At 33.0% G+C, this 17,254-nt stretch overlaps 1 protein-coding gene across 1 annotated transcript; it reads left to right on the top strand.

Annotated features, from left to right (window-relative positions):
- Positions 1 to 803: 803 nt before the first annotated feature.
- On the top strand, positions 804 to 16,737 carry LOC141300308 (WD repeat-containing protein 90-like). Its single transcript, XM_073830624.1, has 22 exons — positions 804 to 927; positions 5,058 to 5,152; positions 5,235 to 5,411; positions 6,290 to 6,428; positions 6,518 to 6,688; positions 6,779 to 6,905; positions 7,898 to 7,965; positions 8,051 to 8,166; positions 8,272 to 8,487; positions 8,731 to 8,796; positions 9,145 to 9,255; positions 10,475 to 10,620; positions 10,713 to 10,770; positions 10,840 to 10,958; positions 11,035 to 11,196; positions 11,321 to 11,451; positions 13,698 to 13,814; positions 13,907 to 14,142; positions 14,571 to 14,713; positions 15,391 to 15,521; positions 15,676 to 15,806; positions 16,732 to 16,737. Exons 1-22 carry the CDS (start codon positions 915 to 917, stop codon positions 16,735 to 16,737), a joined length of 2,679 nt encoding a protein of 892 aa, XP_073686725.1. The 5' UTR covers positions 804 to 914.
- The last annotated feature ends 517 nt before the right edge of the window (positions 16,738 to 17,254 follow it).

Here is a 17,254-nt window from a genome sequence, read left to right as displayed (position 1 = left end):
ATGTATAAATTATGTTAATCGAGAATTATAACAAACTGGTAGTGTTTTAGTTATAAATCATATCAAATATGAGTGATAATTTGCATAAAATAGCGGAATTCTTGCCTTGCATAAGCGTCTGTTGCTCTGTTCGTCACTATGGAAGCTATAAGGCGCTACGGAAGCCCGATAAGAACAAACAATGTCGCAATTGTGAAACGCGATTTTAGAGAAAGATTATTTTCTTGCGAAATTAGTATCACCATTTACGCCTTATACCCAGGTATATACGTACAGCAGTAATAATGATCTCAGCACTTATCTGATGGAGTAAAATAAAATAATTCCATCAATAATTTTAAAGTAATACGTAAAGTTTAGATCATATTATATAGAAATATACAAACAACATCTAAAATGTACAATACAAAATCAATTCACAACATTTGGGCTATTAAACGCCAAAAAAAAATCTCTGCAGTATTATTTATTCAATTTTCTCAAAAGCTGTCGTATATTTAATCGAAATATACGGCAAATATATACATGAAATTTTCACATAATGATTAAAATATGCGTGTAGATCAAATTAAATTATTTTTGTCTTCATCTTTCTGTGATTCGCAGTTTTTAGGTTTTGGGCATGATGTACGTGACGTACGTCTGACGTAATGCCGTTCGAGTTCGAACGTGTTGCGGCGGTCTCTGCAGCGCGAACAGCAGAGAGAGCAGCCCAACAAACTCACAGACCTACAAAACCCTCACAACAGCGACCAAAACCGAAAATGTAAACCCTATACGGCAATAAACTGAGTTGTTGTAATGGATACAATCTTTCTGGACACGAAGGAGACAGAAGTCAATTCATTTTGTGGTAGTTTGTGAGCTAAAATCCGTTAGCTGTCAACAGGTGGATCAGATCTGTGAAGTAAACAATGTCGTCCAGAGGTAAGATTACAATATCTATTAAAACATTTCTCTAACTGAGTAATAAGCATTCGAAATAGACCTGAAATAAGTTAATTTGTTCGTTAAAAGATGGAATATACAGTGCAGCACAGTATGAAAAATATGCAATGCAGTATAACACCAGTACAATACAAATTTTATATCATACACAAGGGATTTCAACCTTTTAGATGTCCCTCATGGACCCTCTAAAGTGTTTTCATGTATGAAGACTCAATTTATACCGTGGAAAATTAATATTATAAATATGTGTAAAATATGATTTGGAAAATATTTAGTTTCTGTTATGTTAATTTTATTTATGTTATAATTTATTCATTTTTATTTGTACGTTTTATTTTTTATTATTGTATTTTTATTTATTTTTTTATTATTATTAATATTAATCATTAAATTATTTTTTTTCTACTCACTCTAGTACTGTACTTTTTGGGTTTGGTACCATTTATTTATTTAATTTTTTTTTAATTTAAATTAATTAATTTATATTAATCCAATTTATTTAATTAGTTATATTTATTTATTTATACCATACGCAAGGGGTTTTCAGTCTTTAAGATGTCATGGACCCCCTAATATTCAAAAGGAAGCTATGTATTTTCATGTAGGAAGAGTCAGTTTATACTGCGGAAAATTTATATTAGAAAGATGTGGAAAATATTATTTGGAAAATATTTAGTTTCTGTTATGTTAAATTTATTAATAATATTATTTATATTTTTTTATTTTTATTACTTTATTGAACTTTTTATTTTAATTTATTATTAATATTAATTATTAAATTAATTATTAAATTATTTTTTATACTCACTCTAGTAATGTAAATTTTTTGGGTTGGTACCATTTGTTTATTTAAATATTGATTTATTTTATTTTAATCAATACATTTATAATAATCCAATTTATTTAGTTAATTATATTTATTTATTTATTTATTTATTTATACCATACACAAGGGGTTTTCAGTCATTTAGATGTCATGGGCCCCCTAATATTTAAAAGGCAGCTATGTGTTTTCATGTAGGAAGACTCAATTTATACTGTCAAAAATTATAAATCTGTGCAAAATGTTATTTGGAAAATATTTAGATATTATGTTAAATTTATTAGTAATGTTAGGTACAATTTATTCATTTTATTTTTACTTTTAATTTGTTTTATTGTATTTTAGATTTAAATTTATTATTAAATGCATTTTTAAATTAATATTGTTTTCTACTCACACTAGTACTGTACTTTTTGGGTTTGGTACCATTTCTTTATTTAAATAATTATTTATTTTATTTTAATCAATTAATGTATATTAATCCAATTGATTTAGTTAGTTATATTTGGGTCATTCCAGCAGGAATCATCAAATGGCCCCCACCTGACCCCCTCAGATTTTTCTGAAAAAAAAATCTGTGTGATTGGTAATATGCCCAATAGATCATATACAAAATTTCAGATCTCTAATTTAGGCATATGAGTTCAAAATAGCTGGTACTAGAGTAGTTGTGAATGTCACACAACAATTTTTTTTTTTTTTAATTATTACAAAAAATGAGGCAAAACCCCATCCTAATTTTTGTATATTTTATCAATAACAATATGCTCTTTCAAAAAAAAACAAGTTTTATGTTCACACCTAGTGTCATTCATGGGAAATATTGCTCTGAACATTGGTGTAAATGAGTGTTTTTTTTTTTTTTCATTTTTGGACCTTAATATCTCAACATCCATCAGACTCTATTGTCTGATATCAAAGGATGTGAAAGACATGGTACATATCAGACCATTTACCAAGTTTGATGCTTATACATTGAAAATTGAAGTTTCTATGGACATCTGAAAACTAGGGCTGTGCAATTAATCGCAATCGCAAAAAAATCGCGATTTAAGCACATGCGATTTCTAAACCGCACAAGGCTGCGATTTTATCTATCCCCCCAACGGCACCCCCGCCCCCCTTGAACGTCAAGTTCATTTTATTTTCGATATAGCGCCACATCACAATAGAAGTCATTTAAGGTTATCTTTCCTATAGAACTGGTCTATACATAGTTCTTTTATTAAACATACTAAATTGCCTTATGTTATTTATCTTATTTACACTAAGGCATGTCATTTCTGTCTCTTCATGGTCGCATGATTACAATGTCTCCTCCAAGAAAACACGGACTGGATCGCGGACTCCATTCATAAAAACCTAATCTACTATAGCGCGGAATGCCACGTAATTCGTCGATTTTTGGATTAATAAATCAAAAGTTGGTCTGTCACTTAATTCAAATCGCGATATGGACTAGTGTCTGTGAAAACTGAAATGCAAAAAGACCGTTTTAATATGAATCCTGCATGTTCCGTTTGCTTCTGTATGTAAGAATGATGGAGACGCGTTTTATTTTTTTTACTACATGCAGACTGAAGCACACGTGACGCTCCCGCTAATTTTTGGCATTTGCATCTCACGTGAACAGATAAACTCAATCGCCAAATCGCTGCTGTGAGTTTCACTTTTACCGTTTCATTTGAGAAAACTAGCATCATATACACACAGAAACTTCACGGCAAACTGTCAAAATAAAAGTACGGTTTAACATGTAACAGAACAATATTAGTCCTGTATTACTTTTGTACAGTATGATGTAGGTGTTTATATATTCCTATTTAAATAATTTACATAAAACAATATATATGATAAAAAAATTACAACAAGATTAACCACTTAATTATTATTTAAACGTTTTAAACTGAATATAATTTTTCTTCCACACATTGATTTTAACAGTAAATTTCTGTTTGTTTCACAAAAATTAAAAGGGTTTATTTTTCATTTGATTAAAAATAAATAAATGTTTATGCTTTTTCATTATCAGAAAAATTAAAACATAATTTCTAAATAAATAAAAAAAAAGCAAAAGATTTTAGAACCCTCAAAATGTTAAAATAGAGAGTTTTGGACTTATTTTTCCACTGAAATGAATGTATTCTTTATTGCACAAAGTAGGATAAAGTACCGGGAAAAAAGTAAAATGGCTTATTTATTTTATGTTGTCTGTTTTAAAGACAATTTTACTACAGTTTTGTTTATTAAACTTAATACTATGTTATTTCATGGTGAAATGTTTTGTTATCCACTTCTTGTGCACTGAATACATTTAGAATGTATGTATGTAGCTTGTTTGAAAAAGCAAAAAAAAAAAAAAAATCGCAAATAAAATCGCAATCGCAATATTCCTTCAAAAAATCGCAATATGATTATTTTGTCCATATTGCACAGCCCTACTGAAAACCCTTAAAGTAATAGTTTCGAAGAAAAGTAGAGGGCCAGCATTCAGGTGTAAATTCAGTGACAATGCTGTGAGTTGTAATTCATGCAGTTCTGGACTAGGACTCTTAGCCCAGAATTTCATGGACCTGGCACAACTAGTTCTGGAGATATTTCAGTCTGAACATGGTCACTCAGACTGTGATGCCAAAACGGAGTGAAAAACAAACTTTTTTTTTTTACACATTTTTTGTGAAAAAAGTACGCACAGTAGAGATCTGAAATGTTGTATATGATCTATTGGTCATATTACCCATCACATGGATTTTTTTCAGACAAATCTGAGGAGGTCAGGTGGGGAACTTTTCCAAAATATGATGATTCCAGCTGGAATGACCCATTTACTTATTTATTTATTTATACCATAAACAAAGGGTTTTTAGTCATTTAGATGTCATGGACTAATATTTATATTTAAAAGGCAGAAATATGTTTTCATGTAGGAATTTGCATTTCTATTACTAATATTATTTATAACTGATTAATTATTTTTTTATTATTTTAATGTATTTTTTTAAAAATTTGTTTTCATTTATTTATTTATTTCATTATTTTTAATTTTTCTACTCACTCTAGTACTATACTGTTTGGTTTTGGTACTATTTAACTATTTTATTTGTTTATTTTATTTGAATCAATTAATTTATATTCAACCAATTTATTTAGTTTAATCTTTTTTTATTTTATTTACACTGTTTTTCTCTAAACTTACACCTACTCACTATGCAAAGCACACATGCAGAGTAAAGTCTGAAATCTAAAATCAGCAGTGATTGATGTGCCTCTATCTCTCCATCAGCTCTGTGGCAGCAGCCATACGTGAACATCTTCAAACACACGAAGATAGAAGAATGGAAGAAAGTCAGCAAAGAGGGAGACGTCACCACATACATGGTAGGTCGTTGCCGCAGAGGATTCTCATTAGCATTAAGTTTTTGTTTGCATGTATTTATCTTGTTGATTTGTTTATTGGTAGGATAAGAGCCTGAAGTGTTCTGTGTTCCGGATCCGTGGCTCCATACCGGCCAGTAACTACATCCTCCTGCCCAAAACCAGCAGCCAGTCTTTGGGGCTCACTGGCCGGTACCTTTACCTGCTGTTCAGACCCAGCCCAAACAAGCACTTCATTGTGCACCTCGACATCGCCGCTGAGGTTAAAAGTGGTTTATATGCACAATTACGTAATGATACAGACAGTGTTGGGGTAACGCATTACAAGTAACACAAGTTACATAATAATATTACTTTTTCTAGGTAACTAGTAAAGTAACGCATTACTTTTTAATTGACAAGAAAATATCTGAGTTACTTTTTCAATTAGGTAACGCCAGTTACTTTTTCCCCCCATTTATTGATTAAAAGCTCTCCTGTCCCCATGTCGAGAGAAATTGTGAGTAAGATGTTACTTTAGTTCTAGAATAATTGTGAACATACAAAAAATAATCTCACTCACTAAAAAAACAGATACAGTATTCCTCAAAATGAATAAAAACAGTGAAAACAACGCAGACCTGCAATAATTAAATATGGTAAATAATACAAATATCCTTTATGTATTTAATCCCATTTCATTAACTGATGTCTTTGCTGCCGACCTTTGATGATCCAATTCATCCATACTAATAAGCAAAAATGACTCAAGATAATCTAACATTTGTTTTCCTTTTTTTTTTTTATTGCTGAAGAGTGGAAATTTTTTCTGCGGTCTACTGTACAGACAGGAATTTACTTTTCTTTTCTGAGGCTTTTGGTGTAAAAAGGCTTTTACATTTGCCAAAAATAGAACTTTTTATATTAAAAACAAACAAGCAAGCCCTGCCCAGATTTAAAAAGTAACACACAAAGTAACGTAACGCATTACTTTCCATAAAAAGTAACTAAGTAACGTAATTAGTTACTTTTTAGGGAGTAACTCAATATTGTAATGCATTACTTTTAAAAGTGACTTTCCCCAACACTGGATACAGACTTTGATGTACACAATGTGCCTTGTGATGATCTATCATCTCTGTTGCTGTGTTCATCATTCAGGAGGGACAGGTGATCCGTGTGTCATTCTCTAACATGTTCAAAGAGTTCAAGTCAACAGCAACATGGCTGCAGTTTCCTTTTCTGTGTGGAGCTGCACACGGTTCAGTGTATGAGAATACGGCCAGTACTGCTAAACAAGGTACTTCACGCTTGTCCTTTATTTGAATGATGTTTTCTGCACACAGCAAGCGTTTTTGTAGTTCCTGATTGATAACTTGTGCATTTCAGGTTTAGTTGGCCCAGCGCCACCAAGCACAAGATGGACATGCTTGACGATGGATCTACGTCACGTTCTCTTGGTTTACCTCAACAGAACCCACAGTCACCTTAAGAGCATCAAACTCTGTGCCAATATGTCTGTTAAAAACATCATCACCAGCGACCTGCTGTTTGACCCTGGTACATTTCTGTCTTGGTTGTGCACATGTGGTTTTATCTGTTATTGCTGTTTATTGTCTATGTAATTATATATTATTTCATTTTGTGTAGGTCTGTCATTCTCTGAGTTCAGGCAGTCTGGTTTGATGTTACCAGATGGCACTGCACCGATGCCCAGAGAAATGTGTTTCCCTGTGCCGAAAGGCCAGAGCTGGCATGACTTATATGATTACATTAGGTGAGTCTAACCTGGAGAACTAGGAATACATATTTCTGTTTAATTAAACACCTTGCTTACAGGAGTAGTTTTAAATGTTCATTAATGGGTGAACTGATATGTGTATTTGTCATAGTATGCATATTTGTAGTATGTGTATTTGTCATTTTTATTAGTTATAGTATACACTATCAGTCAAAAGTTTTTGAACAGTAAGATTTTTAATGTTTTTTAAAAGAGTCTTTTCTGCTCACCAAGCCTGCATTTATTTGATCCAAAGTACAGCAAAAACAGTACATTTCTGAAATATTTTTTACTATTTAAAATAACTGTTTTCTATTGGAATATATTTTAAAATGTAATTTATTCCTGTGATTTTAAAGCTAAATTTATAGCATCATTACTCCAGTCACATGATCCTTCAGAACTCTTTCTAATATTCTGATTTGCTGATATATATTGAGATTTATTTATTTATTTATGCATTTATTTATGAATACATTTTTTTATTAAACTTATTTTTTTATATTTTAAGTTTTCTAATTAAAAAAAATTTTGTTTACGTTTTTTATCGAATATTTATATATCTGCTTTTATATCTATTTTATAGTTTTGTTTTGCGCTATCCTGTATACCTGGTTAATGTAAATATTCAGATCTACATATGCGTGTGCCCTTTCTACTGTTATGTCCCGAGAGATTCATGATGCTGTCGTTATACAGTATGCTCAGTTATTAATTTTGCACTACTTTTTTACACTTTTCAATTAAAAAAAACTCGACACAGCACTACCAAAGACAGATTTCTTTGCCAACTAAGATTAAAAGAGGCATATTCCAGAATTTGTGGAATCAGGATATTGTCCATAAGATGTATTTGGAAGTTTGAATACTAATCTGAATATTTGCAAATTATTGATGTGCATTTAGATAAAGCCATTGATTCACATGCAATTGTTATTTCATGGTTTCAGAATGTTTATTGCAAACATAGAACATCTTGTGTGTTTCAGGTTTCCCTCGGATGGAACAAAGCTACCATTTGATTCCATACAGAAAGGATCCAACAGTGAAACTAAAAGTAAGTCTTGAGTATGTAAACATACATAATCACGCACAACACTGTGAACTTTATCTGATGCACAAATCGTACACTCACTTCACAGAAGTCTCAGCTGAAAAGAGCCCTCAAAGCGAAGAGCGTCGTGCTGTAAACATCAGTAAACCTGTACAAGACCGAGTTTCCCTCATCCAGCAGATCACCACCCCAAAACCTGCACAAGTGAGCGTTTATGTGTGAACTTTAGTTGAACCTCATTCCAGTGCAACTAATGTTGACATTTACAAGCTCCAATGGCTTCTCTTTCTCTTTTTTCTCTCCATGTAGCGCACTAAGCAGCGTTCAGTGATCCAGACAAAGCATCTGCCTGAGCTGAATTATACACACTCTGGAGGCTCAGAGAGCCCGGGGTCACCAGGTCAAAGGTCGCCGGCGGGCGAACAGGTCACAGTGGTGCGTACAGATGATGCTGGAGTGCACGTATACGCTCATTGCGAGGATGACGTCTATACTCACACGACAGACAGTGAGGAGGAAATCACAGTAAGTAAAGTAAATACAAGATTGGCTTCCTCAGTTGAAATCCTAACAAAGCAATTTAAGGAAATAAAACAGCTTTTTTGGGTGATTTCTACTGGATTATATTGGATTGTCCCTTTTTACTTTCATAGGACATTCCGTTGCACTGTTCATCAATGCACTTGATTACAAATCAAACCAATTGTGAGATTTGTTTTTTAAAAGAATAACGAATTTGGACGGACCCATCAAAATGTTTCTTTTTAGGTCATCAATGCAGCATCTCCTCGACCTGTCTCTCTGTCTTCTGACCAACCAGTGAAGAAACCTCAGGTTAACCACACATAAACACTCACTAACAGAGCATAAATGCATGTTAAAGCATGGTTTACATGATAAAGCTGTGTGTATATCTACAACTAGGTTTTTTTTGTGCACTGTGGTCATTTAGAGGATCGCTGTATATATTTCAGAAATTGTTTCCTGACCCCATTCTGAAGCTGAACAGAATTATTGGTTTCGGAGGAGCTACAAAGAGATGTGTAAGTGATGCACACACACATAGACAAAATATAAGGGGTGCAAAAATGCATAATCTGGAAATTAAAATATAATGCATTGATTACAAAATTTAATAATAATTGATTTTAATTACTTGACACATTGTTGTGTCTCTCTCAGGCTGTGTGGAGTTCTGATGGAGAGGAAGTTGTGTATCCTTGTCACGCTGTTATTGTCAGCATGAGCGTTTCATCTGGACAACAGAGATTTTTTATCGGACACACAGATAAGGTTATTCTTGCAAAAAGACAGACACTTAAATATGATTTTTACTAAATTACAGTGATTTTTCCAAGGTTTAGTGGTGGTTTGCATGATGTGATGTGGAATACACTCCCTTAACCATGGTACAATCATTATAACCCACAGCTTTTTGAGTGACTTATTGCGTTTAAAAAACTAGTACAATAGCAACATGATAAAACACCAATGATTGATAAATATTTGTTTTATTTTTTATTATGGTTTTTTTTTTTATTACACTACCAGTCAAAAGATTTTTTGTTTTTTAAAGAAGTATTTTCTGCTCATTAAGCCTGCATTTATACAGTAAAGTACAGCAAAAACAGTACAATTATAAAATATATTTACTATTTAAAATAACTCCTTTCTATTTGAATATATTTTAAAATGTATTTTATTCCGGTGATTTGAAGCTGAATTTTTAGCATAATAACACCAGTCTTAAGTGTCACATGATCCGTCAGAAATCATTCTAATATTCTGATTTGTTGTTCAAGACATATTTATTATTATGATTATGATCAATATTTAAACAGTACATTTTTTTCAGTATTGATGAATAGAAAGATACAAAGATCAGCATATATCTGAAATAAAAAGCTTTTGTAACATAATACACTATACCATTCAAAAACTTGGAGTCAGTATAATTTTTGGGGGGGAAGAAATTATAGAAAGTAATACTTTTATTTAGCAAGGATGCTTTAAATTGATCAAAAGTGATAATTAAGACATTTATAATGTTACAAAAGATTTCTATTTCAGATAAATGCTGTTCTTCTGAACTTTCTATTTATCAAAGAAACCTGAAAAAAGTCTACTTAGATGTTTTCAACTTAATAATAATAATAATATAATAATAATCATATTTTTTTTCACCTGAAAATCAGAATATTAGAATAATTTCTGAGGGATCATGTGACTGGGGTAATGATGCCAAAAAAGCTGCTTTGAAATCACTGGAATAAATTAAATGTTGAAGTATATTCCAATAGAAAACTGTTTTTTTCTGTACTTTAGATCAAATAAATACAGGTTTGGTGAGCAAAAGAGACTTTAAAAATGCTAGCTATTGTATAACATGGTTTATCCAGTAAACATGGTTCATACTATAACAGCCGTTCACCTTATCATCCACACCAGTTTAAACAGCAGTTAGGTTAGCTGCCCTCAATTTTTTTGTTAATGTGTTCCTATTTTTGGTTAGGTCTCAGCTTTGGCATTAAACACCAGTTCTACAGTGTTGGCATCAGCTCAAACGGGTGCAAACAGTCTGATTCGTCTCTGGAGCTACAGCGGAGGAGTGTGTCAAACCATCATTCCTACACACACACATGCTCTCAATCTGCTCAGGTACAACAAACACAAATACAACACAGATCTGCCATTGTTTGTGCAATGCCAGCTGGATTTCTCAAGCTCAGGTGATGTTTTTGTTGTTTCAGTTTCTCCCAGAGTGGAGGAGTGCTGTGTGGCGTAGGGAAAGACAGCCACAACAAAACTGTAAGTGTTTTGCATGTGAGGTGTGAATATTGTATATGTTTGTGTTAATTATTTGATTGGCTCATTTAGATGGTGGTCCTTTGGAACACTCGGCGTGTGGCGGAAGGAAGTGTGGTTCCAGTCTTGGCTAAAGCACACACAGATGTGGACATCCAAACAATGAAGATAGCGTTCTTTGATGAAACACGGTGAGCATACACAGTTGTATTGTAATTAACCTCAGTCATATTGGCAGATTCTAAGTGAATGTGTTTGTGTGTGCAGTATGGTGTCGTGTGGTTTAGGTAACATACGTTTGTGGCGTGTACGTGGCGGTTCTCTACGCTCTTGTCCGGTGAATCTGGGACAGTATCACAATTTAGAGTTTACTGACCTCGCCTTTGAGAAGGGACACGCTCAGGACCGTCCAGTGGATGAGCGCACGCTGTGAGTACACAGAAGCTTTTGACATCATGACAAATGACAGACACATTAAACTCCCAACTGTCCACTTAAATTACTGTAGTATACAGACCTGCTGACATTAATGAATGATTTTGTGATTGGACAGGTTTGTCAGCAGCAGGAGTGGTCACATCCTGGAGATTGATTATGTTGCTGTGGCAATAAGAAACATCAGGAGGCTCCTCCCAGCTCAGGAGACTCACGCCCACCAAAGGGAGAAACAGACCTTTAGCACAGGTGAGAATTTGTGTTTGATCCTGGTTTATGTCATTCCTAATTACAACTGTTTGTTTACTGCCTTCTCAGTGTCCTTGTCAAATACGTCAAAAATCTGTCAAAAAATTTCGATTTACAATTTGATTTAGTTTCGAATTTGATTCAGGGAATCTGAATCCCTAATTCTTTACAATAGCATGAAATAAATTAATTTAAAATGAATTAGTTTTTCATGATTTGATTCATTTTTGAATTTGATTCAAGGTCTAAATTAAAGTTAAATTAAATTGTGATGTAATTTGCATGGTGGAATTAATTACTTTTAAATAATTATTATTAAAAATATCAGCTAATATATATCCTAAGCCACTGGAAGGCTGCAGCAGAAAAAATTAAATTAAATTATATTAAATTATATTAAATTAAATTAAATTAAATTAAATTAAATTAAATTAAAATAAAATAAAATAAAATAAAATAAAATAAAATAAAATATATTAATTAAATTAAATTAAATTAAGATGCAGTCTGCAACATTAACATCTTTAAAATATCAGCTACTAAACACACACTTAGTCCAGTGGAAGACTGTACTATACTGGAAGACAATATTCTGTTTTTTATAAAAGTTTATTAAAAATGGGATTTAAAAAAAAAATATTTAAACAAATGATGTTGTTGTTGTCATTATTATTTCATCTCTATAGACACTTTTTAATCATAATTGAGAACTGTAGTAAATAATTGTTTTGGTTTCGATTTGATTCAAGGTCTCTTAAGTTAAATTAAATCATGATGTTATTTTCATGGTGGAATTAATTGTTTTAAATAATTATTTAAAAATAATTATTTGATTAATTAGTAAAAATATCAACACATAGGCCACTGGAGGACTGCAGCAAAGTATAAATTAAATTAAATTTAAAAATACTAAAAATTAAATTAAGATGTCTTTAAAAGTTCATTAAAAATGGAAGAAAAAAATGTTGTTGTTTAATCTTTATAGGAATTTTTTAATTTACAGTGTTTCCCCTACCGTTATCTTAGGGGGGCGCCCCGCCCCCCCAACGGCACCCCCCGCCCCCCTTGAACGTCAAGTTCATTTTATGTTCGATACAGCGTCAGATCACAATAGAAGTCATTAAGGTTATCTTTCCTATAGAACAGGTCTATACATTGTTCTTTTATTAAGCAAACTAAATAGCCTTATGTTATTTATCTTATTTACACGAAGTCATGTCATTTCTGTCTTTACATGGTCACGTGTTTACAATGTCTCCTCCGCGAAAACACAGACGGGATCGCGGACTCCATTCATAAAAACCGAATCTACTATAGCGCGAAATGCCGCGTAAATTCGTCGATTTTTGGATTAATAAATCAAAAGTTGGTCTGTCACTTTATTCAAACCGCAATATGGACTAGTGTCTGTGAAAACTGAAATGCAAAAAGACCGTTTCAATATGAATCCTGCATGCTCCGTTTGCCTCAGTATATGAATGGTGGAGATGCGTTTTTTTTTTTTTTTTACTACACGCACAGTGAAGCACGCTAATTTTGGGCATTTGCATCTCACATGAACAGAAACTCAATATCCAAAGCTGCTGTGATTGTGACTTTTACCGTTTCATTTGAGAAAACTAGCATCATATCATACTGTACACACAGAAACTTCAAGGCAACCTGTCAAAATAAAAGTACCATGTAACAGAACATTAGTCTTGTATTACTTTTGTACAGTATAATGTAGGTGTTTATATATTCCTATTTAAATAATTGACATAAAACAATATATATGATAAAAAATAAATATAACAACAAGATTAACCACTTAATTGTAGAAAAAATACTACAATTATTTTTTTAAATGTTAAATTATTATTATTTATTGATTTTAACAGTAAACCTCTGTTTGTTTACCAAAAATTAAAAGGGTTTATTTTTCATTTGATAAAAAAATGTTTATACTTTTCGATTTGATTATGAGAAAAATTAAAACACACAAGAATAAAAAAAAAAAAGCAAAAGATTGTAGAGCCCTATTGTTCAAAATGTTAAAATAGAGAGTTTTGGACTTATTTTTCCACTGAATTAAATGATTTCGTTATTTCACAAAGTAGGGTAAAGTACCGGGAAAAAAAGTAACGTTGGCTACCGGCACCCAACCCCCCAAGCACCCCCCCCCCAACGCTGGAAACCTAGGGGAAACACTGATTTATTTATTTAATTAATTAATTTATTATTAACTATTATAAATATGTTTTCAGGTGCTGGTATTGCAGTAAGCAGCATCAGTGTGTGTGATGAATTCTGCGTCACTGGTTCAGAAGACGGTTTCATGCGTCTGTGGCCTCTTGACTTCTCATCGGTTTTCTTAGAGGCGGGTCAGTGCTCCTGTCAGTTACTCTCACAACCAATTATCTTGCTTAAAACTAACTCTATGAATTACTAAAGTTTAGTTGTGTTTGGTTTGTAGAGCACGAGGGGCCTGTCAGTTTGGTGTGTGTGTCCTCCGACGGCTCGAGAGTTCTAGCAGCCACGACCACAGGGAACCTTGGGTATCTGGATGTCAATACCCGCGGTTACCGTACACTCATGAGATCACACACGGCGAGTGTTTTGGGCTGTAGTGTGGACGGCGTAAGGCGGCGGGTCACCACAGTTTCCAAAGACAGCACTGTACGGGTGTGGGACATGGACACCATGCAACAGGTCAGATATAGAAATGTTATTTTTAAACTTTAAAACATAAATGTGTTTATGTATCATAAGGTTAAATTATTAGCACTTTAAGAGATCCAACCCATGTTCTTAACTAAGAAGCCTTAAAAAGTCAGTGAGTTGACTTGTACCTAAACTTTAAAGGCAACTTATTTTATTTGTGATATACGAAGACTCTGTGCTTACTTCTCTTTTTAGGTGCAATTGAGCTGTAGTATAATGTTACATAGGGCACGTGCAATGGTTTAAATTTAAGTTTAAATGTATTTTAAAAACATTTGCTCTGAAGACCTATTGTTTCATATCGTCATGAGACCACAATAATATCGAGACAGTTTTGCTATCACCTTATCAAGGTATTGATATTATCATTACATCCCTAGATATTACATTAAAGCAGTCTCTTATTTGTCTTCCAGCTCTATGATTTTGTCTCTGATGATGATGAAAGTCCCTGTTCGGTTGCGTTCCATCCCAGCATGCCTCTCTTCACTTGTGGATCGAGCTCAGGAACTGTCAGAGTGTTTGATATCCAATCATCAAGCCTAATCGCCCAACACAGGTACATACGCACTTTAAAAAAAAGGATTCTTAATCCTTAAGGAAGAAACATGTGACACTGAAGACTGGAATAATGATGCAACAATTTTGGCTTTGCATCACAGGAATAAATTATATTTTTAAACAGAAAACGGCTATTTTAAATTGTAATAATATTTCAGAATATTACTGATTTTACTGCCTTTTTGATCAAGTGAGAAAAAGAGACTTCTTTCAAAAACATTTTAAAATCTTACCAACTCCAACATTTTTGAACAGCAGTGTCTATTTTTGTGACATTTTTTTTAAACTGCATAAAACACACATACACTAAATGGCCAAAAGTATTGGGACACCTCATTCTAATGAACAGGTTTGACTAATTTAGTAATTTCCATGAGCACAAATCTTTGATTAAGCATATAATGATATTCTAGGTGATTGTGTGTTTCTAATTTTACAGCAACAGTTTTGACAGGACCCCCTTCAATTATAACATGGCAATGCTTTTGTGTAAGGCAAGGTTCAAAAACAAATGATTGATTCAGTCAGTGTGTAAGAACTTGGCTGGTCTGCAGAAAGCAAAGTCATAATTTCAGCTGAACAACTCTGGTGTGATTTTAAATGCAGGCCTTCAGCCATATTAACTGTATATCATTCATATTTCTCTTAAATGTGCATTATAATGTGTGTTTGCAGGCAGCATGGTGGTTCAGTTGAGTGTGTGATATATTCTCCCGATGGTCAGAGTCTTTTTAGCGCTGGTGCTCTTGGATACTTGGTACTTTATAACTCTTCTCAACATGACCATCATGTGGTCCGTGTTCTGAGTGAGTAAATGATCGCTTTTACAGCACAATATAAATCATACAGCTGATGTCAGTTCCGCTTCACAGCACATTCAGATGAACGCTTTTTTTTTTTTAGGATAACTGAAATATCTGTGTAGATGCAGTATTCTAAAATCTTGATCTTTTTTCTAAGGTAATGTGGTTGCACGCGGTGTGAATCGTGGTCCAGATACTTTGGCCGTGAGCTCTGACAGCCGCTGTCTTGCGCTGGTCGGACCGACCGAATATATCGTCACAATCATGGAGGCACAATCACTTAATGAGGTACCTCAAAACCATAATGTTGTCATTGGTGCACATACAGTTAAACCAAAATTTATTCAGACACCTTTAACATTTCTCACCTTATCACAGTTTAGAAAATGGTATTATTTCCCAAGGTTTTCATGTAATATTTATATTTTATTTTATTTGAGCTTTATTGCTTTATTACAGGGTTTCCGCGGGGTCTTAAAAAGTCTTAAAAAGTCTAAAATTTAAAAATCTAAATTTTAGGCCTTAAAAAGTCTTAAATTCGCTGTTCTAGGTCTTAAATAATTTTACACAGGTCTTATTTTTCCAATGTCCATGTAACGCTACCGCTAATGCTCATTTAAATTCTCTTTTTGTTGTTGTTACTTGGTTGTTTCCGTGGTGTTGTAGTTCTCTATTTCACTATTCCAAATATAATTTGCTGTATTTAAACTACAAATGAGACCAACATGTAATAGCCAATCAGCTTTCTGATATTGGCGCGAGTCTCTCTCGGATTGTACCACAGAAGTAAAATGGATTTAACTTTTTAGCTTTGGGTAAGTGCAAGTTTAGCGATACTTGGCTTGAATAAACTGAATATAGGGCTTGGCTAAGGCCAGTTGCTAACAACTGAAGATTTTTTTCTCCCCCTGCAGAAGTTACTGCATCTTCAGACAGAATTGCAGTAGTAGAATACAGGTCAAACTACCTTTTTTATGTATATAATGTTCTTAATAATAATAATAAATATAGGTCGAGCTAGTTGACCCCCAGCTTTCGAGATACTTTTAAAATGTTTTTTTTTTTTTTTTTTTTTACTTGCCGGACCGAACAAACAGCCTGATTAAAACTGAAACTGAAACTGAATTTCATTTATGACAGCCATGAAATTGTTTACTTATTACATTAAACACATTAAATATTACATATGATATAATGTGTATATCCATTACAGGTTTAGGTCTTAAATTTCATATAAGGTGGTATTAAAAAGGTCTTAAAAAGTCTTAAATTTCACTTGTTCATATCTGCAGAAACCCTGTATTAAAATGATTTGTAATAGTTTGTTTTAAGTAAAGGGATAGTTCATCCAAACATGAAAATTTGATGTTTATCTGCATCAAAGATGTAGGTAGCTTTGTTTCTTCAGTAGAACACAAACAAAGATTTTTAACTCAAACTGTTGCAGTCTTCATATAAGGGTACCAAATCTTTGAGAGTAAAAAAAACATACTCAGACAAAACCAAATATAACCCTGCGGCTCGTGACGATACGTTGAGATTTTAAGACACAAAACGATCGGTCTGTGCAAAAAACTGAACAGTATTTATGTCATTATTTACCTTTGATTCACTGTAATGTTCAGCTGTCCTGAGCACATTTACAACAGCCAGTAATAGTAGATGCAAGCATGGAAGTGATCTGCCATGCGTATACATCACTCATTATTTACAGAGTGCATAGCAGCTACTCAAAA

This window comes from Garra rufa, chromosome 24 (genome assembly GCF_049309525.1).
Source record: "Garra rufa chromosome 24, GarRuf1.0, whole genome shotgun sequence".
Classification (NCBI taxonomy): domain Eukaryota; kingdom Metazoa; phylum Chordata; class Actinopteri; order Cypriniformes; family Cyprinidae; genus Garra; species Garra rufa.
This window is presented reverse-complemented; position numbering and strand designations above follow the sequence as displayed.

Excerpts from the sequence above, each read along its gene's own strand:
- LOC141300308 (XM_073830624.1), top strand. Across the intron at positions 11,452-13,697 it reads GAAACAGACCTTTAGCACAG|GTGCTGGTATTGCAGTAAGC; the intron begins GTGAGAATTTGT and ends ATATGTTTTCAG. Across the intron at positions 15,522-15,675 it reads TCATGTGGTCCGTGTTCTGA|GTAATGTGGTTGCACGCGGT; the intron begins GTGAGTAAATGA and ends CTTTTTTCTAAG.